Source organism: Syngnathus typhle, linkage group LG17, assembly GCF_033458585.1.
Source record: "Syngnathus typhle isolate RoL2023-S1 ecotype Sweden linkage group LG17, RoL_Styp_1.0, whole genome shotgun sequence".
Classification (NCBI taxonomy): Eukaryota; Metazoa; Chordata; class Actinopteri; order Syngnathiformes; family Syngnathidae; genus Syngnathus; species Syngnathus typhle.
In genome coordinates, this window is record NC_083754.1 from 825,221 (window position 1) to 846,824 (window position 21,604).

The following is a 21,604-nucleotide window of genomic DNA, read 5'->3' on the forward strand; positions in this document are numbered from 1 at the left end:
TTATTTAAAAGAATTGTTCATTTCCCTTTGAGGTATGAACATGACTGCAACAATTCATTATATTTTCAAAAGATGTATTTCAATAGGATGAAAATTGCAATCTTTTTTTCCAAAACAATAACAAAAAATCGCGAGTAAAGGAATTCATCTATTTTTCGGAAATATTTTTGTAGTTTGTATGAAAAAAAAGCAAATTATATTTCTTCATACATATTACTACAGTAATAATAATACATAAAGAGGCTGTAGGTGTCATTTTACCGTTTGCCACTAGATGGAGCCAAAGCGTGCTTGATTCCTTGACACAATTGCTGGACATAAATCACGCACGTAGGATCATGTAAAAGGCATTTATTGCAACACAAAACAATAATAATCATCATCATCCCAGGTTTGAAGCATACAAAGAAGGACATAGGCTGAACTAGGAGGTGTTGCATCATATCCACTGCTGCGTGTTTGTTTTTATTTTACACTCTTGACCTCTCTCTGGCTTGTGTGGTTGTGATTTGGGAAAAACAACAATAATGCTGCTGCTGCAGGAGAGAAAAAGAGTGGCAAGCGAGAATAATAACGACCAGAATTCCTGCTGTACATTCACAGAGACATTGGCGCTTGGGTCCAAGTGGGACTGAGCTAGGATCATCGGAAGGCGAGGAAAGGCGTCTCCTAGCCGGGGGACAGTGCGGGGCTGGGCTCGGCACTGATGTTGACCAGACACTCGCTGGACTTGAGGCTGGTCAGTGACTTGGAGCTTGGCAGTGACGCCAAAGAACCGCACAGGCCCAACATAGACGGCGTGTTGTCCTTTGCTGAAACGACACAACAAGTACGCACCATTGTACCAATCCGCACAACGGCCACCTAGTGGACTACGGTCGACTGCATCACGTGAGGTGAATCGTTATAGACGGATCAAGCCAAGTGCAACAATTGTAGTAAGCATGACATGGTGATAATTGACCTGCCGAGGTCCAGCCCGCGTCTCCGTTCTGCCTCTCGTCGCTTCTCTGAGAATCCGAGTTGAGGCTGAGCTCGGTGGAAAGTTGCTCCAAACTGCGGAAGCTCCTTCTGTGGGAAGCGCAAATACGAGTAGAATCGAGTACAAGAAACAAATGCCTTACAAATGGGACTACCTGCGGAAGAGTTGCACGTCACCCTGGTGGTCGCTGATGGCCGCCCACCGGTTGACGAGAGGGACGGAAAGCTTTTTTCCCAGGTGGGACGTGTCACAGGGCATGAGGGAGGAGCTTAACGAGAGACAGACAATATTACTCGAGCGTGTCTTGGTGACTGGCTTCTTCACCGGCCCACTTGTAGCACTTGGCCCTCAAATGCCTCACAGCTGAGCCTGCAGCTCCAGCACGACGGCCTCCAGCTCCTCCTTCTCGCGCTGACTCTGCAAAGTCAGCTCGTCCACTTTGGCCCTCAGACGCTTGTTGTCGCTTTCGACGTTCTTGAGCTGAGACTCGCGAAGGCGGACCAGCTCCTCCAAGTAGCCCTGAAGGAATCACACCAGGAAGGAAAGGGTTTGGGTTCTTTGCTTTCTTTCCTGTCCCCCACCAATATTCCTCACCTTCTGGGCATACACGATCTTAAATCGCTGCTCCATCTTGCGGCACTTGTTGCTCCAGCTCTCCTCGTCGGTGACCAGAGGGACGTAAGGATGCTCCGGGACGCTCTCCTCGCTGTTGCTGCTGTCGACGCTGCGTCGGTCCTCGTCGTCGCTCAGGCAGTCGTAGCTGCGGCCGGCCAGGCACTTAGGGCGCTGGTGCCAAGCTGACGGCTGCCATGAAGCCTTACCTCTGAGTGAACTTCAAGTAGGGCGTGTAGTCAATGACCGCCGGCGACTTGCCCTCCAGCGTTTCCCCCTTCAGGCAGAAACTACACGCGCAAAATGTCTTTGGTTTGTCAACCACTTGCTTTTCCTCTCCCAAGAGATAGCAAATGCGAAAAATAACAACCTGAAGTCAATGGCGCTCAGTCCGATGAGCATGCCGGTCAGCACCGTGGCCTCCTCCCTCAGCACGATGGCGCCGTCGTCGTAGAACCTCCTGTCAGCACAGAAGCCCGTCGGTCTTTGAACAAACAAACAGAGGCAGCGCATTCAAACTTGACTCGCATACATACATACCTGGTGGTTCTGGTGTCCTTCAAGGCGGTGGACACGTATTCCGAAAGCCGCTTCTCCATTAGCGCCACTCGAATCCACGCCCGGCCCTTGGAAACAAACAAACGACGACGCGTCAACGTCGGAACGACGCGCACGCACGCACGCCACGTGAGTAATCCTTGCCTTGGCTCGAGACGTGCTGATGTTCTCGATGTTCTCGATGCTGGCGATGCAGTTGTTCTGCACCTTGCCGCAGGCCAGCCGGATGTACTCCCAGAAGCTGCGCTGTCCATCTGAACTGAACCAGCTGGCCGAGCCTGGTCACCAGAAAGGACCATTGAAATGCACTTTCTCGTCATTGATCAAAATAACAATCAGCATCGTAAAAAAGGTCTGTTACCTTTAAAACGGTGGCTGAGGATGTGCTCCAAGATAGCAGCAAAGTTGACAAACTCTTCGGCCGAGTCGTCGATGGGCTCGGCCGTGTACTTTTCCAGGAGAGTCTTGACGGAAAACCTTGGCAGAAACACAAGAGGCTTCTTTAGCTGCCTAGCGTACAAATGTACTACTGTACTATGTGTACGCAGCAATGAAAGGGTGGTGGCGGCGGCGGCGGCGGCGGCAGCAGCTTTTTTATGTTGGTCGGGGTGGAGGAGGGGTACGCCATCTTGCGCCTGAGGTCACCCCAATTGTCTTATGTGGCGCACAAAGCACCCCTTCAGCGTTATCATGACAAGAAAACAATTAAGCCCCTGTCCTGTCCTGTCCTATCCTATCCTATCTTGTCCTGTCCTGTCCTCGCTCGCAGCCTTTGTGCTTCACACACTGGGCTTCCAAGTCTCTTTGTGCCCTGCCGATCAAAAAAGAAAAGGATCAAATCCTTCCCCCCCGATGGCAGCTATTTAGCGCCGCGGATCGACTTCTGCTCCGGATCCCCCAAAAGGCTGCGGCGCGCATGCGAGGAGTCGCCGGCCGGCCGGCCAGCCCAGCAGCCATGGGCAACACCAGCATCACCGAGGGCAAGACCGCCCTGGCTGTGGGAAGCACCTCCATTGCTAGGGGAAAGACCACCGTGGCCATGGGGAACTCCTCCATCTTCCGTGGAGTGACCACTACCTCCGTGGGAGATTCCACCATCCAGAGACAGAAGACCACCCTGGCGCTAGGACGGGCTAGCTTCAGCCGAGGGACAACCACCACCTCCTTCCGCAAAGCGCTCATGCCCAAGCGCAGGAACACCTAGATGGAGCCCACCCTGGGAGCCAGCCCTTCAAAGAGGAAGTCCAAAATAGACTCTGAGAGCGAGTGGAAGAGCAGCTATTCCTCCAGCAAGACCTCCTTCAGCAAAGGCAAAGTCTCCCTGCTGAGCAGCAAGTACGCCATCTCCTGGGGCCAATTCTCCATCTCCTGGAGCAGAAGCACGCTAACGTTGGGGAAGAGCGGAGTCGCCGTGGGCAAAACCTCGGTCACGCGAGGTGAGACCACCAGCTCCATCGCCACGCTGACTTTCACCCACGGGACCAAGTGCGCGTCCGTGGTCAGGACCACTCTCAGCAGGGGCGACAAGACCCACAGCCACGTCCACTGGAATTACCGGCCATGAATCCAGCAAATAAGCCAGCCTGGAGATGTCCTCACCCCCAAACATAAAGAAAGAAAGAACACCTGAACACGGCGCTCTGGTCTGTCGCTCTCAGGTCAGTCACGGTGCTCAGTTTGAGGGTGGATCAGCAAGTGGAAGAATCCGATGTCATCAAAGAAATGGTTTTAAGCGTGCCTGAGGAACGTGTGAAATGACAAGACTGCGCTTGAATGGACAACTTTCAATGTAGACTTTTCTCTTGAGCTTTGAAGCATACGTGATGGATGATGTGGCGAGTTAACTCGGCTCTGCTCTGCTCTGACGGTGTGGCTTAACTCTGCTCGGCTCGGCGACGCCTCCAAATGTGTAATGACTTGCCAATGGATAATAATAAAATGCATCTCAAGGAAAGACCTTTTTTGCAAACCTTGGAAACAATGGGGCAGAACAAAGTGACGTCCCCGCCAGATTGTACCCCGCCACCCCTGGCAACAATGTTCCCGGTGTCACCCAGACAATCGGGCGAGTGTCTGGAACGTCAGCGCCTGCCCCTGCCCCTCGCCAAAGGCACTTTGCAACCTACCAGCCGCCTCTGCGCATTCACGGCCACTCCCGAGTGGTATGCGGCCTTCCCGAGCCCACGTCCAGAAGCTCAACGAAGGCTTTATGCCGCTGCGGGCTCTCCGGGCATTCCGCTGGCGTTACTGCTGCGTCTGAGGGGCTTGCGGAGCGGCCGTTTGAGCTGGATGAGCGTGCCGCGCTCGACGCCGACCGACCACCTCCATGGGCAACACCAGCTTCACCGAGGGCAAGACGGCCCTGACGCTGGGCAACACCAGCATCAAGCGGGGCAAGAGCAAGCTGGCCCTGGGCAACTCCTCCATCTCTCGGGGCAAGAACACCACCTCGCTGGGCTCCTCCACCATTACCAGCGGCAAGACCAAGATCTCCTTGGGCGGCGCTTCCTTCAGCCGGGGAAGCACCACCACCTCCTTTCGGAAAGCCATCTTCCCCAAACGCAAGACGCTCTAGGCGGGGAGGGGGACACCTGCGGCGGACCTTCTCCGACGGGACACTGGATTCAATTCACTTTGGGGGCTTTGACTCTTTTCTGGACCGCATTGGATGAGTCAAACAGGTCAGGTCAGTGGTGTCTTATTTCCCTTCTGAATGAAAGTGCTTTGGAATGCTAAGCAGAGTTACCGTCGCTAGACGGACTGGAAGCGGGGGGAAAAAACAGGCCGAGCCAGAACCAAGACTGGGGAATTGCGTCAGCTAAAATCGGCTTCCAGAACCAAGAAAAGCCTTCTAAGCATGGCCCATGTCAAATGCGTATGACGGAGGAGGGCCTAAAATTCTCATTTTGCTTCGTCGATCTCAAGGGAAGCTAGCAGCGATGCTCTTGGTACCGTTGGACACAGAAAAACAACAGCTTGTCTTTCTGAAAAGCTTCTTTTGTCTTCACCCTCCTCGCCATACGCAACCCACTCTCACTCACGGCTCACTTGAAATGGCCTCTTGTTCTCCCGCCACACCCTTCTACTGTACACCGGAGCGGACCGGAGCCTCAAACACAATCTGTTCTTGTCGAGGTGGATTCTTGGAGTGGGCTCAAGCAGGCTGCCGCCCGCCCGCCCGCTCATTGGCTGATACAACAGGAGCCAAATTGTCCGACATTGTGTCGTGTTTGGATACACCAATGTTGATTCGTTGCAGACTCCCTCCTGCAAACTCTTCTGATCTGCTTTCTCTCCTTCTTCCAGCAGCAGCAGCAGCAGACGATGATGATGATGATGATGAAGCAGGGCCCACTCATCAGGTGGACTGTCTGAGGAGACGTCCAAGAGAATTAATGGCTGATGAATAATTCAAGAAGTTTGGGCCAAAGCCAAAATGGAAAGTCTAACTGGGGTCGTCTGTCCCCCTTTGGCCCATCTTACAGTAACGTGTCTCGGCAAGTGTTTGGTTGTCGGCGGACGTGCGGAAAGAACAAACAGGAGAGGTGGTCAGGAGCAATGTTTCGTAGGATGAAGGAGAACGAAGAACCTTTGGAAGCCCTCGCCATCTTTAAATCATACACCGGAGAGGGGAGAAATCAGGACACGACTATTCCAGACAAGCGGGAGAGATGAAGAAGAATGAAAAATTTGAAGAAGCTTCAAGTCGATTTAAATCAGAAACTGGAAGGGGGGGGGGGGGCAGAGCACAGCTACTACATTAGATAGATTCCCACTCAAAGTCAGAAGAGAAGATGTGAATAGGTCATGATGTTTCTAAATTGGGGTCTTGATTGACCATGCTATGATTCAGAGAACAGCTGAGAAGAAACAATTGCGGGGAAAAAAAAAAACATGCTGTGACTCGTGCTACATTTCACAAATTGCGTGGTGATGGATTGGATGACATTTTTCTACATTTCGCTGTCTGATGGGCGTTTTGTTTTTCTCCCTGCTGTCCCCTCTTTGGTCTCCCCGCTGTGGTTTTCTTCCTAGGTTCACCGAGTCCCTCCCCGCCCGCCACCGACGCCGTAAACAAAGCATCCAAAACGTCTTGTTAAAAGTTGCGTAAACCACCACCTGATCGCCCACCGGCAGTGGACATCAATTCTTTTCAACATGACGTCATTCGTGGCTTATGATGCCCTAATCACGACTTTATGGTTTAGGTTTGGTTTGGTTTTCTCTCAATTGACTTATTTTACCCGTTAACCGTAAGGGCACTTGTTAGAGCTACGCCCCCAAAAAAAAGAAGGACGTTCATTGAACAAAACGAAAGGGGATTTGGACAAGGGTCATTGGACATTGGTGTTAGGTTAGGACATTGGGTTTACGAGATAGGCTCACAAGGCTTTGGGGTTTAGGATTCCGGTTTTGGTCTTTGGTATTTTTTGTATAACCTCTGCAGCTAACAAACAGTGTGGGCGACAAATAGACCCTCGTCTTGTACCCACACAAAATAAGAAATTCAACTAAAAGTCCCCAAACTGGTGCTTACAGTCAAATTAAGCCCATTTAAAGAAAAGAATGTTCCTATTGTGTATTTGTGAACACCCCCTAATCACTAACATCTACTTAGCTAGTACGGTAGCAATTAGGCCACGTCGCCACTCTGACCAGCTGATGTGGGACCTCTGCCCCCCCCCCCCCCCACCCCGCCCATCCCATCCCACCCAGCGCCGCCTGACCCGTGACAACTACTTGAATCACCGGCCGGCGTGTGCGAGGAGGCAGCGGGGACTCGTGACTGCCGCTCATTTCAAAAGTGGAAAGAGAAAAAGCGTGTCAACAATACTGATGGTAATGGTTTGTTTGTGTGTCTCGTCCTTGTGCACTGTTTTCACTGTGGTTATTGACATTATAAAAAAAACACTGTAACGGATATTGGAACAGTCCTACGTCTTTTGTGTAAGCTTGCTAATCTCCCGAAAGAGGTTTCTTTTCTTTTTTCTTTGCACCATGTTTTTGCGTGCTTCACTGTTTGTGGCGCTAAAAAAAGCAGGCAGGTTGGATTATTAGAATAAAAACTCTTGATGATGTGTCTATTTGTGACTTTGTCTCGTTGTTCCTGAAAATTGCCTTTGAAGTGGCGCCCGTTGGGAATGAATAAATGTTAGCGTTCTTCTGCCAGTCCTCCAGGAGACGGACTCTAACCGTGCGACATGGTGTCCACAAAGAAGGCCTCGTGAGATACGCCGAGCGGACCAGAAGCTTGGCCGGCGACGGCCGTATAACGTGACGCATGCACAACGCTCAGCCATGACCTCTTGTGATGATGACGATAAATATAGGACACCTCAAAGGGGAATGATGGAGGGGGAGGAGCGATTGCACGCCCTTGTCCGATATAAGCGGTTGATAACGCTATGATGAAGGCGCTTTTCCTTCCTTCCTTCTTTCACTTGTGTTTATTAATAATATATAGGCATGAGTCAGCAGGTGATATTAAAAGGAAAGAAGTGACATTTAGAGTTCGGAAGGATTCAAGCAAATGTAAAGTTTACATGTGACAAAATTGGATATTTAATATAAAATGCAGCCATTATTCAGTGGGTCGGTTCAAAAGGAAATAGGAAATATTTAGGTGCAGTAATTGCCGCTGGACACTTGGTAGTTGTCACTTATTTTAATATCCAACTAAATGTGGTCTTAATTGCGCGGTCCCTTATTGGGGAGGAAGGATTATTCTGGATGCAGGTTGCGATATACCTGCACACCGTGATGAGGTTCTTCCTCTCCACGCCGACGCTCCGGGCGGACGCCTTCTTCGACGTCAGCCCCATAGCCATTGCTGTGTGCATGCAGCTGGGCTCCATTGGTCCATCCAGCAGGCGGGGTCGGGAGCTGTCCGCACCCGCACCTGCACCGGCACCCGCACCCGCCTTCCCTCCGCCGGGCTCTGTGTCAGACGTGCAGCCGCTGTCCTCTGCGGAAAGTCGGCCAACCAATGCTGCGGGATGCGGATGCTGCGGATGCTGCTGCTGCTGCTGCTGCTGAGGCTGGAGGTCGAAAGCATAAAGCGCACCAGGGTTAAACACACTAGTTCCGGTTGTGTGCTTCAGAATACTATGGAAAACTCACAGAATTGGTGTTATTCTCGCTTTATTTACAGGTTCACGCAAGATGTATCTGCAAGTCCATGGTGACCTGTGCCATATTTGATCTTATTAGGCGAAGGTTGTATGTTGGTGTTGCTTAGGCTGGAAGGTGGAACATCTTGGTTGCAGAACGTAGAAATACACCGGTTCCGGTTATGCGCTTCGAAATAAAACCATCCAGCTCACATGCACGCAGCACTTTCCCTTAGACTAGTTTTGCGCCTTTTCATATTTCCATGGATGAAAACAATACTTCCGGATTTGGAGCCGATTTGCCTGGCGAGGGGCGCAAAAGGTCGACATACGCTGCTTCCGGGTTTGCGCTTCAAAATCAAAGCTATTCAGACAACTTCCAAGTGTCTTCCAAGTCTGTAGAGGGCGCTGTAGAGAAATACTTCCGTTTTGTTTACAAACTGAAAGAACAAGATGGCGGAAGCGAACACCTCCAAGGAAGGCTCCTGCACTTTCTTGTTTAAAAAATCTACTAAGAAATTTTCGGGACGAAAAAGAAAGGCCAGCGACAGCGATAAAGGTACCGGTGTTGGTTGAAATAACACGCTAACGAATGGTAGTAATGCGTTAAGCTCTATTCTTTTCTACGTTACGATCCCATGCTCAGATCGGAGCAGTGATGAAGAGCTCAGCTCTGTGGTCAGAAAGGATCGGAACCAGACGCGAGAAAACCCGATGATTCAAAAGGTAACACATCTTCAAATATGACACATTCTGTTTCGTGAGCACGATTTAGTAGGTGCCTGCAAGTCGGCCACGCTAAAACTTGGCTTGAAATCTATTCAAATCCGAAATTGGATGTGTGTATACTGTACATCTCAGCCCTACTTTTCAGCTGGAAGTATTCCTATTTTCTGAATCTCTATTGCCTGATGGTTCCTTTGTGTCCAGTCCAAGAAAGTGGGGAAAGAAACCATGTCCTCCAGTGAAAGCGAAGATGACAAGCAGGACAAGAAGATAACGGTTTCCTACAAATCCAAACGTTCAGCTGTGAGTTGACAATATCATTGTTTTATCATTATTAACAATAGTGCATATCGATGTAGCATCAGCCCGTTCATTTGCACTGTGCTCCTTCAAAAAGAAACCAGAGGGCCCAGAGGATATGGGCGCTACATCGACATACCAACTGGATACAGAGCGGGACAAGGACGCTCAGGCCATCTTTGAGAGGAGCCAGAAAATCCAAGACGTAAGCCACATGTCTATATGCGTAGACTGACTTGGTTTAGCCACGGGTGTGGTCCAATTAAAGAGGAAGTCCTTTTTTTCATGATTGCTCCCGAATGAACCGAACCGAACCGCCTTGGTGCCCTTTCCAGGAGCTGACGGGGAAAGAGGACGATAAGATCTACCGCGGCATCAACAACTACCACAAATTTATCAAACCCAAAGATACTACCATGGGCAACGCGTCCTCTGGCATGGTCCGGTAGGTAACCATCGACGACTAATTAGGGCGGGGCTAGCTGGCTTTAAAACGTCCTCTGGCACGCTCCGGTAGGTAACCATCAGCTACAAATTAGGGCTGGGCTAGCTGGCTGGCTTCAAAATGAAATCTCAGCTATCGCCGGGTTTATCGCCGAACCCATCCCAACCGCGCAGTCCAACTGCTCATTTATGGCCGAACAAACAGGAAAGGACCCATCAGAGCCCCGGAGCACCTGCGAGCTACAGTCAGGTGGGACTACCAGCCGGACATCTGCAAGGACTATAAGGAGACCGGATTCTGTGGCTTTGGAGGTCAATAAAAGAAGGTCACGGAAATATCAATCAAGTCATAAGACAAGCTAGTTGCACCTTCTGGTTCTTATGTCAGACAGCTGCAAGTTCCTCCACGACCGATCCGACTACAAGCACGGCTGGCAGATTGAGAGGGAGCTGGAGGAGGGCAGTTATGGCGCCAACGGTGAGCTCTGAACGTGTCGTGCCACATGGTTTGTAATGGGGGAAAATAAGTCTGAATTCTTACCTATGCATCGTACTCTAGATGAGGAAAACTACGAGGTGAGCAGCGACGAAGAGGACTTGCCGTTCAAGTGTTTCATCTGCAGGGACTCCTACAAGAATCCCATCGTCACTAAGTAGGCAGCCCTTTTGGTTTAGCGCATGCATACTCCAAACTGATGCTATCTTTCTTTACCTTCTCTCAGGTGCCGTCATTACTTCTGCGAGGCCTGCGCTCTTCAGCACTACCGCAAGTCCAAGCGCTGCTACGTGTGCAACACTCAGACCAACGGCGTCTTCAACCCCGCCAAGGGTGAGGCCCTGCGCTTCAATCGCCTGCTCCTGCTTGGAATAGAATCTGATTTGGGCTGATGATTGAAGCATATTAGCAGGGATCAACTTTGATCTATGAAATCCGCTGGGGGGGGGAAACAAAGACTACAAATCAATCAGTCACCTACCACATGCTCATGTTCCTTTCAGACTTGCTGGCCAAGATAGAGAAACGCAAAGCCACCACCGACCTGCCACCGTCCGACGAAGATGACGACTGACATCTCCAGGGTTTCCCCTTGACTGTCTTTGTGTACATTGTCAATAAAGTTACTATATTTTTTAGCAAGCGGAAACATCGCTTTTATTGTCAAATCAGTAACATTCATCCAGTAAAGGAACATGCAAACGTGTGCGAGCCAGCGAGGTAGAGCATATTCTGTACAAAGCCTGAGAGGAGAAGGAGGCCGTTTTAAGACGAGAAACAAAAGGAGCGCAACGCCAAGCGGCTCAGAAGAGTAACGCCAACTTATTTACACTCAGACACGGGTTGGTCAGAAATCCCAGTCGTCCACGTCCAGGTGGCTGAGGCCCGACTCCAGGCTGGCCAGTCTGGACGCCGGCGGTGGCTGGGAGCTCTCGCTGCTGCCGATGGGCGACGCGGGCCTCAGCAGCTCGGGCAGCGCCTCCGAGGGCCTCCGCTTGATCTGAAAGATGCGGGCATACGGTCGCTGTTGAGGAAGGTTGGGCCAAACAGACTCCACTCTGAAATTCGTGTGCTCTACACACCTGCTTGAAGAAGGGATGACCTATGAGAGCGGAGGCGGAGGGTCTAAAGGGAAGGGGGAAAGAAAAAAAAAAAGTCACTTTTTCTGTAATCTTACAGATGACACTCAGTACCTCTTCTCCGGGTCCCTCTGAAGACACAACTCGACGAAGGCGTGAAAGTGCAGCGAGAAAGTGCGGTTGTACGGGTGTGCGGACGAGGAAATCGGTTCGCCATTGGAGTGGCGCACCCCGCCAACACTGCCGCCGCCGCCGCCTCCGCCTCCTCCTCCTGGCCCCTCGCCGATGCCCGAGTCGGCGCCGGAGCGCGATGGCTTCATGCAGAGCTCCTCCGGCGGGATGGTGGTGGTGTCCAGCAAGCACGGCACTGTCCCGTTGAGCTTCTCCAGTAACATCTGCGCAAGAGAAGCAGGAAAATAAGTCGGCGTCCGTTGTGAAATGTCCAAAATCGGGTGGGTGGTGTATCCGCTTACTTGCGTAGCCGGCATGTCTTTAAAGGGAACGTGTCCGTTAGCTAGCTCACACGCTGTGATGCCCAGGCTGTAGATATCGGAGCGAAAGTCATAGCCCCGCAGGTTCTGAAAGGGAAAAATGAATACACACCAGAGGAGGCGTGGGTTATGTGGTGGCTCACTGAGCTGGAGTGACGTCGCCGTACCTGTTGCAGCACTTCAGGGCTGAGCCACGGCAGCACCTTGACGCTGTTCTGCGGGAAGTCGTGCACCACCTTGGCCCGTCGGCCGTGTCGGATCAGGCTGAAGATGCTGCGGAGGCCAGACATGCGCACCTGGCCGTCGGCAGCAATCAGAACGTGGCTGGCCATTACGCTCCTGCATGAGACACATTTTGTCAGTGCTGGCTTTTGGTTCTGTTTGTACTTGATTCATGAATACAGATGTGTGAATATTGCTTTTGTGCCAACTTGATATTCCTCCTAATCTTGTCTCTTCATCCGCCGACCCGAGTACCTGTGCACATATCCCATTTGGTGGATGTACTCCAGCGCTTTGAGGATGCCCAGTAAGATGTATGCGATGGTGAGCTCGCTCATGCCGTCAGGGAAATACGTGCTGACCAGTTCTCTGGCTGACCCTGTGCAAAGAAAAGCGCTTTAGCTTAAGATCAGGGGATGCTTTGAGAATAATTGTCCATTTTTGTCTAAGTGAAGCCCTGCTTGTGATTTAGGGCAATACAAATCAACTTGACTTGATCCATGCACTGGCATGGCACCTCACCATACGCCATGAAGGGGCTGATGACCCACAACTCGTTCTCAGCGATGAAGACGCTCTTGTAGGGCAAAATACTGGGGTGGTGAAACAACTTGGACACGTGCAGCTCGGCCTACAGGAGTGTAGACACCGAGGTGGTTAAGAACACCGAGGCTTTTGAGTTCATTTCTTGAAGAGAAAGACAGGACGTCCGTCCACAGCAGACGGTATCTTTGCCATCATCTCTGACCTGCAGGTAGGCGACCATTTCGTTAGTACACGACTCCAGGTCGATGCGACGTACGGCCACGTGCTCCCCGGTGGGTTTGTACACAGCCCGGTTGACAGTCATCAGGTGGTCCAGGCCTCGGCCTGTTGAAGAGGGATTTGGTGCCAAAATGAGTTGAGGAGCATTTGTTCGACAAAAGCGGTGCTTTGGCACAACATTGGAGCAGCCGGATCATTACAAGACACCTTTTATATAGTTTCTGGATTTTCGCTGATCAAGCTCACATTGCTGAGGTTCATAAAATGAGAAGGGCCTACCGATAACGGCGAGCAACTGATAGGCGCTGCTGTCTGGGAGGAAGCTGCCCATGGTGTCTCCACGTGGAAGGGACCTCACGCTTTCCCTGCTGTCCTCATGGGCCTGGATGACACCACATCTTTTTGTCAAAACATACTGTGAACCGCTAAAATGTGAGAGCGCACGAGGGTCCGCCGTGTCAATCGTTCCAAGGTGACGTGAAGAACACACACACACATACATCCTGGTAACCTGTGTGAGTGGCTGTGCTGGCAGGCTAGATTTGCCCAAGTGGCGGCGTCGGGCGGAGCGGGCAGGCGGTGCCATGCACTGCCACAGCGGAGCACGCCATCCAACTCCTAAAAGGCGCACGACATTAGCAAATACTCGGTCGGGGCTAACATGCGTCCTATTTGATCGCAACACAGGCAGCCTTTTTGAAATCCTTTGAAAGACAAGAAATCAAAGAGAAGGGCTGGGCGATACGTCCTCAACTGACTCCTGATTTGAACCATTGTCCCCCCCCCCGCTCAAACAAAAGCTCATGACAAGGTCACTTGATTAGTCAGTAAGAATAGATGGAACGCTCAGCCCAATAGGAGATATCTTCAGAGTTGATGGCAAATCAATAGAAACAAACGCATTGGCTGCGAGCATCCTGGACGGTGAGTTGCACAATTCCGAGCACAACACTGGGGGGAAAAGGGAGGAGTTACTCATGCGTACTCAATGTGAAGACGCCTGTGGTCGCTTGGCTTCCTCATACAGTGACGAACCTGTGCGCATGCATGCATACAAAAGGCACGGGGGTGATGCCGTGACAAGACACTTACTTCCCTGTGAGAGACTTCCTGAGATTGCTCTGGGGTAAAAAGACCAACCGCATCAGTGACGTGAAGACAGCGATATGCACGCACGTGAACATACAGCACCTTATTGGCTAGTTTAGGGGACCGACCAACTTCCATCTGTCACCTCCAATAAGGTTTGCCTGTCCATAAACATCCTAAATTCAACCATAAATTTCACATTTGTTACCCTTAGTTCATACACCTCCGTGGGAAATGTGACAAAAAGTGAATTGTTTCCCATAAAAAAATAGTAGCAGGGTCTAGCAGGGTGCTGAGGCTCTGGTGGTGATTCTTTTTTTCTGCTTGTAGCTTTGAGCCTCACCTCCAAACAACTCCAAATCCCGCAGGCTCTCCACACTCAATTTCTCAGACACCCAGCGCTGACACAGAGATCGTTATAATACACGGACAAACAGGGAGAAAAAAAGGAAAGACCATTCAAGCAGGATGGAGGACAATTTCCACAGAATCACATGTGCAATGAACGATTAGGACTCACAGTGGCTCTTTGTACAACGTTCTCAATTGATTAACAGACGGAACAAGATTCAAATCTATTTGACTGGGAACAGAGGAAAGTTTCAAGAGAAGTATTGACGCAGTGTTTAAAGTCTGAAAGGTGAAACTGCCGACCGCGGTATCGGTACCGACTTTTTTCCGACATTTCAACCGCGGCTTGGTAGCATCCCTTCAACGTCCGGGAAGTGAAGGAGCTGACAAGGGATTCTTCCCTCTGCTTTCTACCTCTCAATGAAGTCAATGAAGTCAATGAACGTAATGATAGGACTTACAAGAAAAGACATTGATCCTTTTGTTTCATCTAATCTTGTAACCGGGTCCTGGGAATCCCTGTGAAAGCAACGTAAACGTGATTATATACATATATAGGTGAACGACTCCGAAGCTCGAAAATGCAACATCATAAAAATGAGTCAATCAGTCGCCGCAACTGCTCGGTTGTCATGGTGAAGTGCGCAGGCTAGCTGTGCTAACACCCGCTGAACTGTTAGCTAAACCCGCTAGCGACTCTTATTCATTTCGCTATAACGGTATACTTGGCGTTTTCACTCACCGTTTAATTCGTACAACGTTGGGGATCGCAACGAGTTGACTAAAATTCTACTTTGACGTAACTCGACGAGCTCGCCATCCTCCTCAGTTCTTCGGCGGTGACAGCTAACCGCTGTCGCGTATCATATACGTCATAGGTCATGTGGGAGGGTGCAAACACAGGAGGCGCAGATTGATGACAAAAGGCGTTGTTACTTCGCTGTATAAACAATTTTACGGCGCTTTTGTAGGAAATCAGCAAGCAGGTAAACTAAGGAAAAAACGGCGTGCGTGCCAAATGCAATATGTGATTTTCGTGTAAAATGCACATTGTTGTATCACCCCACATGCATGGAGATTGCATGTTCACACTCATTACGGCCTAAGTTCGTGGGCTGTCGAGCAAGCAAATGCTAATGCTAACTATCGTTATTGTGCACGTTGCGCATGGATTTGATATATTTTTAAAAAGCCCACCATATAACCATTTGTCTGGTTTTGGATGGTATTTGTTATCGTTTTGGATTTGGATTGTACGTCGTATATTACAATTCAGCAGGCGATTCATCGCAGTTCCAGTTGAATGTTTAAAGCTGTACGTAAGCGATCTATATTTAAAGTGGAATTGAGGTTGCTTGAACTGCAATACTGTAATTGTGTCCAGAACGCCGCTGAAGCAAAGAATTGTGATTAAATAAGTGCATTTAACATAGCGATTCAGGTAGCTTAACGCTGAACACTTTATTAGGTAGGGTGCCAAAATGGCGTCCAGTTCAATAATTTACAAATATTCCGTTTCGATTCACATGCTGTTAGAAAGGTATTGATAGAGCAACAAGTAAGCTCTTGCTGTTCCAAAGGGATCCGTCAATATTCTCATAGGCCTAACAATGTTTATAACGGTCTGCGTCAAACTCTAAGCAATGAATGATCATGTTATTGCCATTTGAATAAGTAAGGCAAACCATTCATTGAATTATATTCCACACAGCTCAGCCATGAATTGGAACAAAGGTGGTCCCGGTGTGAAGCGCGGCTTTGGCTTTGGGGGCTTTTCTCTTGGCGGTGGGAAGAAAGAAGACCCACCGCTCCCCCAGAAATCCCACGGGTCGTTCGGGCCTCCAGGATCCAGCGGCTACGGGAAGGGCCAACTGCCGTCTTTCTACAAGATCGGCACCAAACGAGGCAATTTTGACGAGGAAAATGCGTGAGTCTCCACTCCAATGTAGCAGGCAACACGCATGGAAACTAGGATGGAAATGAACATCTCCAAACCTTTCCCAACAAGGTACTTTGAGGACGACGAGGAGGAGTCCAGCAGCAACGTGGACCTGCCGTATATCCCGGCAGAGAACTCGCCCACGCGGCTGCAGATGAGGTCCGGCGACGGCTCGGACAGCGAGGACGATCCCCTCGACACATTTATGGCTGAGGTTGAGGTAAGTGTTATTTTCATTCCGTTTTGATGCTGCGTAGATTCTCTTTTTTTTTTCTTCCTCCCTGTTGTATAATTATTCAATCTTTTTGTCAACGTATGCTTTTCTCTCTTAGAACCAAGCGGCAAAGGACATTAAGAAAATCGAGGAAAAGTCGGCCAAGTAAGACCATCTTGAGTTTCTTTGTGTAGTTGTGTTTTTTTGTGTCTTTTAGCAAGAAGGAAAACGAGCACAACTCAAATAGATTGTTGTGTTGTGCGGCACAGGAGAAAAGAAAAAAGTCACATGCCAGCCTTTCCTTACTGCTTTTCTGCCTTCTATAGTACAGTAGAGCATTGGGGCCGCACTGAAAATAACAACGCTGCGAGAATTGTACATTGAAATATTTTGTTACCAGAACAAATCTGTCGTATATTTCGAAGATTTCCTGCTAATCCAGTATAACATTTGGACCTTTCTTGAAATTTCCACTGCGGCCCTAAGACTCCTTTGTACGGTAGTTAGCATACTATCAGGTAAGCATAGCGAGGCCGCAGGTCTGGGGGGTCTCCTTTGGGTGTACGAACGAGCCGCAGGGAAGTTTTTTTTTCTCCGCTTGTCATTTCAGGGGTATTCGTGATGACATTGAAGAAGAAGATGAACAAGTGAGTAGAGAGAACCTTTGCAATACTTGAACCATTTGATTGCATCAAGTGCCAAAAACATCCCCCTCTGCCTCTTAGCGGCACAGGGGCCATGTATTGGACATTCACCGTCTTTATTCTTGTCTTTTATTTTTCGTTGTGTGCAGACAGCAAAGCATGTTTAAGCGTAATAATGCAATATTGACGGACAGAACGTCGAGCGCGTGTCATCGGTGCCCGTTCAGTTGGAGACGCGCGTGGTTGTGCTTTCTGCAGGAGGCCTACTTCCGCTACATGGCCGAGAACCCCACCGCCGGCCTGACGCTGGAGGAGGAAGAGGAGAACGTGGACTACGACAGCGACGGCAACCCCATTGCCCCCGTCGCCAAGAAAATCATTCTGCCCCTGCCTCCTATCGACCACTCCGAGGTAGCGCACTGTAGTCCTAATTCCCAGTTGAGCAGTTGAAGTGATGCTTGAATAGAATCACGGGAGAATTGACGGTTCTCCCTAGATTGATTACCCGCCATTTGAGAAGAACTTCTACAACGAGCACGAGGAGCTCAGCAGCCTGACCGGAACTCAGGTGGTAGAACTTCGGCAAAAGCTCAACTTGCGAGTAAGTCGTCACGTTACTGCAAATGTCGTGACGGCAAAGAGGTGACGGCCGTTTGTAATGTCTCAGGTATCGGGAGCCGCACCACCCAAGCCGTGCACCAGCTTTGCCCACTTCAGCTTTGACGAGCAGCTGATGCATCAGATCCGCAAGTCCGAGTATACTCAACCCACCCCCATCCAGTGTCAGGTATAGCGAGAACCTCGAATGGATGTCGAGCTGGAAAAATGAGGCATTTTGGTCCATCCGCAGGGCGTGCCCATCGCTCTGTCGGGCCGCGACATGATCGGTATCGCCAAAACCGGCAGTGGCAAAACGGCGGCGTTTATCTGGCCTATGTTGGTGCACATCATGGACCAGAAGGAGCTGGAGCCCGGGGACGGACCCATCGGCGTCATCGTGTGCCCCACCCGGGAGCTGTGTCAGCAGGTAGGCCAAATTTGAAATTCATCTTTTGAGCAGAGACAGGCTGACAGAAAGATTGGCCTTTCGATTCAACCAGTTTCCCCCTGGAGCAAAGTTTGGGTCATTTTTCAGATCCACGCTGAATGCAAGCGCTTCGGCAAAGCGTACTCTCTGCGTTCTGTGGCAGTCTACGGAGGAGGCAGCATGTGGGAGCAGGCCAAGGCTCTGCAGGAAGGCGCAGAGATTGTGGTGTGCACTCCGGTAAACACAACGTCCAAACACGCACAGCAAGAAAATGGGACAATAAATTCAAGCGGAAATGGATGTTCTTTTTTTTTTTCTCTCCGCAGGGTCGCCTGATCGACCACGTTAAAAAGAAGGCCACGTCCCTGCAGAGAGTCTCGTACCTTGTGTTTGATGAGGCGGACCGCATGTTTGACATGGGCTTTGGTGGGTTCAAATTACAGGATAAAAAAAAATAAAAATATCCAAGTTAAATGTATTTGCTTCCACTTTTCTCCAGAGTATCAAGTTCGATCCATCGCCAGCTACGTGCGTCCAGACAGACAGAGTCAGGGCTTTTTCTTATTTACTATTCATGAAGCATTTTTTTTTTCCCCCACACTGAAATGTAATGAATCCGATTCCCGCCACAGCGCTTCTGTTCAGCGCCACGTTCCGGAAGAAGATTGAGAGGCTGGCCAGAGACATCCTGATGGATCCCATCCGCGTGGTGCAAGGAGATATCGGAGAGGTGCCTCGTAGTCATCATGGCAACCTTTACCAATTTTTTTGGATTGGGTTGCGCAGATGAGCTCAGATTCCTTTGAATACTTGATTTTGTATTTATTTCTGGAACAGGCCAACGAAGACATTACACAGGTGGTGGAAATGCTGTCGAGCGGCACGGACAAGTGGAGCTGGCTAACGCGGCGCCTGGTGGAGTTTACGTCCAGCGGCTCGGTGCTGATCTTCGTCACCAAGAAGTCCAATTCGGAGGAGCTGGCCACCAACCTGACGCAGGAGGGCTACAGCCTGGGCTTGCTGCACGGTGACATGGACCAGAGCGAGAGGAATAAGGTCATCAGCGACTTCAAGAAGAAGAACCTGCCAGTCTTGGTGGCCACCGACGTTGCCGGTGAGTTGACGCCATCGTATTGTGGTAGCGTAGCAGTCAAAAGTGGGCCTTGGTTGAGACAAAAGCTTGGGCAAAGGTCATTTGAGTTCACCGTCCTCCAGCCCGCGGTCTGGACATCCCGTCTATCCGCACGGTGGTCAACTACGACGTGGCGCGGGACATCGACACGCACACGCACCGCATTGGTCGAACGGGTAGAGCTGGCGAGAAGGGCGTGGCCTACACCCTGCTGACCGGCAAGGACACCACCTTTGCCGGGGACCTGGTGCGCAACCTGGAGGGCGCCAATCAGAATGTCTCCAAAGAACTCATGGACTTGGCCCTGCAGGTAAAAAACATAAAGCTTTCGAAGAGTTCAAATGGAATGAAATGATTGACATTCATGATCAATTCATTCTGCCTCATCGTCCTCACTTGACAAAATACAAAGTGTTACTTTTTCTAGCCCTAACTTAATGGTACCTTGTGCTCCTGTTTTGAATCCTAGAATCCATGGTTTAGGAAGTCCAGATTCAAAGGCGGTCAAGGAAAGAAGCTGAACATCGGTGGAGGAGGACTCGGTTACAAAGAGAGACCGGGATTGGGTGCTGACACTTCTGTGAGTGTGTGACCATTTCCGTAAATAACAGGTCATAAATGCAAACGAATCCACCGAGCGGTGAGCGATAAGCAAATCTATATTAAGCACACTTGTGCTTTGTTGACTTTGCAGGATCGCAGCAGCAGCAGCAGCACCAGCAGTGTGTTGTCTTCCTTGAGCGACTACGGGGGGTTCAACAAGAGTGGCGGCGGCGGCGGCGGCGGCGGTGGCGGCGGCGGGGCCATGGGAGACCGCATATCTGCCATGAGACAAGCCTTCCAGGTACAGTCAACTCAAAACTTTTTTTCTTTCTTCTTGTGACCATGGACCTTCATTCTGATGTGATCTTTCTCAGGCTCAATACAAGAGTCACTTTGTGGCGGCGTCAGGCAACCCGCCCAAGCTCAGCACCAAGTCCAACTGCTCGTCCGGCTGGACCAGTGCCGGCAGCCTGAGCTCTGTGCCTACCGAGTCGCCCAGCGGCGCAGTGCGAGCCCAGGCCGTCGCCGCCTCTTTTGCCATGCCGGGCTTCACCAGCGCCGGCTCGCTATGCAGCGTGCCCGCCGCCGCGCAAAGCAGCGTCCCGACGCCCTCGCGGGAACGCGGCGATCGTGATCGAGAAAGGGAGCGTAGCGGCCACCACAGCGATAGCCGCAACGGGGATGAAAGGAGGCGGGATAAAGAGGACAGAAAGAGCGAGAGGGACAGAGGAGACGGAGGCTTTGCCGTACCCGAGCCGCCCAAACGTAGAAGGAGCAGGTGGGACAACTAGTGGGGAAAACATTGCAGCCGCTGTATAAAGCCCGTCAAGACCGCTTGATCCGTAGCGTCAAGCAATAGTGCTGAACGCCACACATGACCTAAGGAGGCCCAAACATCTCATTGTGACCTCCACAGCTCTGGAAAAGAAACACTGGAGTTGCAAATGCGATACTTTGATTTGGAATTTGGGTGGTAGGTCGTGAGCAGGTTAGACAATGAAACAAAAATGATGATAAGTGCTTCAGATAAACGATTGATGCAAAACCAACAATTTTGCTGTGGGCTCTTCATTTCTTTCCAGAGCTGTACAAATTTGCATTTTGTCTGCACTCATCGATATTGCTTGCAAAATTTAAATTGGACCGCCCCCTCCCCCAAGGGCTCCTCCCTACAGTACACCTTATTCAGGTTAGTTCATGTTGTCCTCTCCCTGATTAAAAACTGGACTGGTTGTGTGTTTTTCTTTTTTTTTCATCAAACAAAGCTAATGTAACTGTTTGTTAATAGAAAGAAATGCTCTGTGAACATATCAAACATTTCTTGTATTTGAGTTGTAGTGAAGTGCCTTCCCCTGGTTTCTTCTGGTATGCTCTTCACCAGTCTTTCTCATGTTCATTCATTCATGCAGAATATGATGTTTTGATTATTAAAGACTCTCTTGAAAACACACCTGATGGTTTTTGTGGCGTACTTTCATGCGGTGGCGGCCAAACAGTTGATGACACTTTTGAATACACAATGTGTCATTGGCTTTCTTCTGTTTTATTTGACACAGTAAACAGCCTGATGATTCGTTTTGATCAATTGTTTACTATCTGCTGAAGTGCGGCGGGGCGGGGAGGGGAGGGGAAAGTGGAATCTTCACCATTTCAGCAGCGATGGAATAAAAACGAATGAAATACCTAAATACTTTACATTCAAGTTTACCAGCGAGGGTTCTTGGATATGAGTATTGGAAATATGACCCTACTTGTTTTTTGGAATTATAAAGCCATTAAAGCCATATGACGTTTGAGTTGGCTGATTACCGTCAATGCCTCTCAAGGAGAATCCAGCCAATGGCCTGCGACGTCCTCCTGCTGGGAGGGCGGGGGGGAGT

At 50.1% G+C, this 21,604-nt stretch overlaps 4 protein-coding genes and 1 long non-coding RNA gene across 14 annotated transcripts; 3 read left to right on the forward strand and 2 right to left on the reverse strand.

Moving 5' to 3' along the window:
* Positions 1-336: 336 nt before the first annotated feature.
* On the reverse strand, positions 337-10,408 carry rundc3aa (RUN domain containing 3Aa). Of its 2 annotated transcripts, none has more exons than XM_061304286.1 (12): positions 10,274-10,408; positions 7,901-8,190; positions 2,514-2,629; positions 2,297-2,430; positions 2,135-2,220; positions 1,965-2,054; positions 1,804-1,884; positions 1,577-1,742; positions 1,344-1,501; positions 1,137-1,250; positions 965-1,071; positions 337-812 (listed from the first exon to the last, which is right to left on the reverse strand). In XM_061304286.1, exons 2-12 carry the CDS (start codon positions 8,005-8,007, stop codon positions 670-672), a joined length of 1,302 nt encoding a protein of 433 aa, XP_061160270.1. In that variant the 5' UTR covers positions 8,008-8,190; positions 10,274-10,408; the 3' UTR covers positions 337-669. The 2 variants fall into 2 exon arrangements, with proteins under 2 accessions (XP_061160270.1, XP_061160271.1); XM_061304287.1 differs by lacking the exon at positions 10,274-10,408 and adding an exon at positions 8,273-8,711.
* On the forward strand, positions 4,717-7,230 carry LOC133171017 (uncharacterized). The gene is made up of 2 exons (XR_009718654.1): positions 4,717-4,833; positions 6,188-7,230. It is a non-coding gene; the product is annotated as an uncharacterized LOC133171017 (long non-coding RNA).
* On the forward strand, positions 8,663-10,870 carry rnf113a (ring finger protein 113A). The gene is made up of 10 exons (XM_061304290.1): positions 8,663-8,821; positions 8,909-8,988; positions 9,193-9,291; positions 9,386-9,493; positions 9,624-9,733; positions 9,938-10,044; positions 10,121-10,210; positions 10,292-10,385; positions 10,455-10,561; positions 10,732-10,870. Exons 1-10 carry the CDS (start codon positions 8,716-8,718, stop codon positions 10,800-10,802), a joined length of 972 nt encoding a protein of 323 aa, XP_061160274.1. The 5' UTR covers positions 8,663-8,715; the 3' UTR covers positions 10,803-10,870.
* On the reverse strand, positions 10,710-15,123 carry strada (STE20 related adaptor alpha). Of its 8 annotated transcripts, XM_061304279.1 has the most exons (14): positions 14,968-15,123; positions 14,687-14,744; positions 14,218-14,275; positions 13,297-13,403; positions 13,065-13,167; positions 12,769-12,890; positions 12,543-12,651; positions 12,276-12,399; positions 11,966-12,137; positions 11,781-11,885; positions 11,422-11,702; positions 11,311-11,353; positions 11,059-11,228; positions 10,710-10,828 (listed from the first exon to the last, which is right to left on the reverse strand). In XM_061304279.1, the coding sequence occupies exons 2-13, from the start codon at positions 14,696-14,698 to the stop codon at positions 11,076-11,078; spliced, it is 1,389 nt and encodes a 462-aa protein (XP_061160263.1). In that variant the 5' UTR covers positions 14,699-14,744; positions 14,968-15,123; the 3' UTR covers positions 10,710-10,828; positions 11,059-11,075. The 8 variants fall into 8 exon arrangements, with proteins under 8 accessions (XP_061160263.1, XP_061160262.1, XP_061160265.1 ...); XM_061304278.1 differs by lacking the exon at positions 10,710-10,828 and having other exon boundaries at positions 10,860-11,228; XM_061304281.1 differs by lacking the exons at positions 10,710-10,828; positions 13,297-13,403 and adding an exon at positions 13,878-13,906 and having other exon boundaries at positions 10,860-11,228.
* Positions 15,090-21,174, forward strand: ddx42 (DEAD (Asp-Glu-Ala-Asp) box helicase 42). Of its 2 annotated transcripts, XM_061304275.1 has the most exons (18): positions 15,090-15,211; positions 15,937-16,152; positions 16,234-16,384; positions 16,497-16,543; positions 16,989-17,025; positions 17,281-17,433; positions 17,519-17,623; positions 17,690-17,809; positions 17,873-18,049; positions 18,158-18,286; positions 18,376-18,475; positions 18,549-18,596; positions 18,682-18,779; positions 18,887-19,163; positions 19,265-19,491; positions 19,651-19,761; positions 19,876-20,025; positions 20,099-21,174. In XM_061304275.1, the coding sequence occupies exons 2-18, from the start codon at positions 15,944-15,946 to the stop codon at positions 20,513-20,515; spliced, it is 2,556 nt and encodes an 851-aa protein (XP_061160259.1). In that variant the 5' UTR covers positions 15,090-15,211; positions 15,937-15,943; the 3' UTR covers positions 20,516-21,174. The 2 variants fall into 2 exon arrangements, with proteins under 2 accessions (XP_061160259.1, XP_061160260.1); XM_061304276.1 differs by lacking the exons at positions 15,090-15,211; positions 15,937-16,152; positions 16,989-17,025 and having other exon boundaries at positions 16,290-16,384.
* Positions 21,175-21,604: the final 430 nt, after the last annotated feature.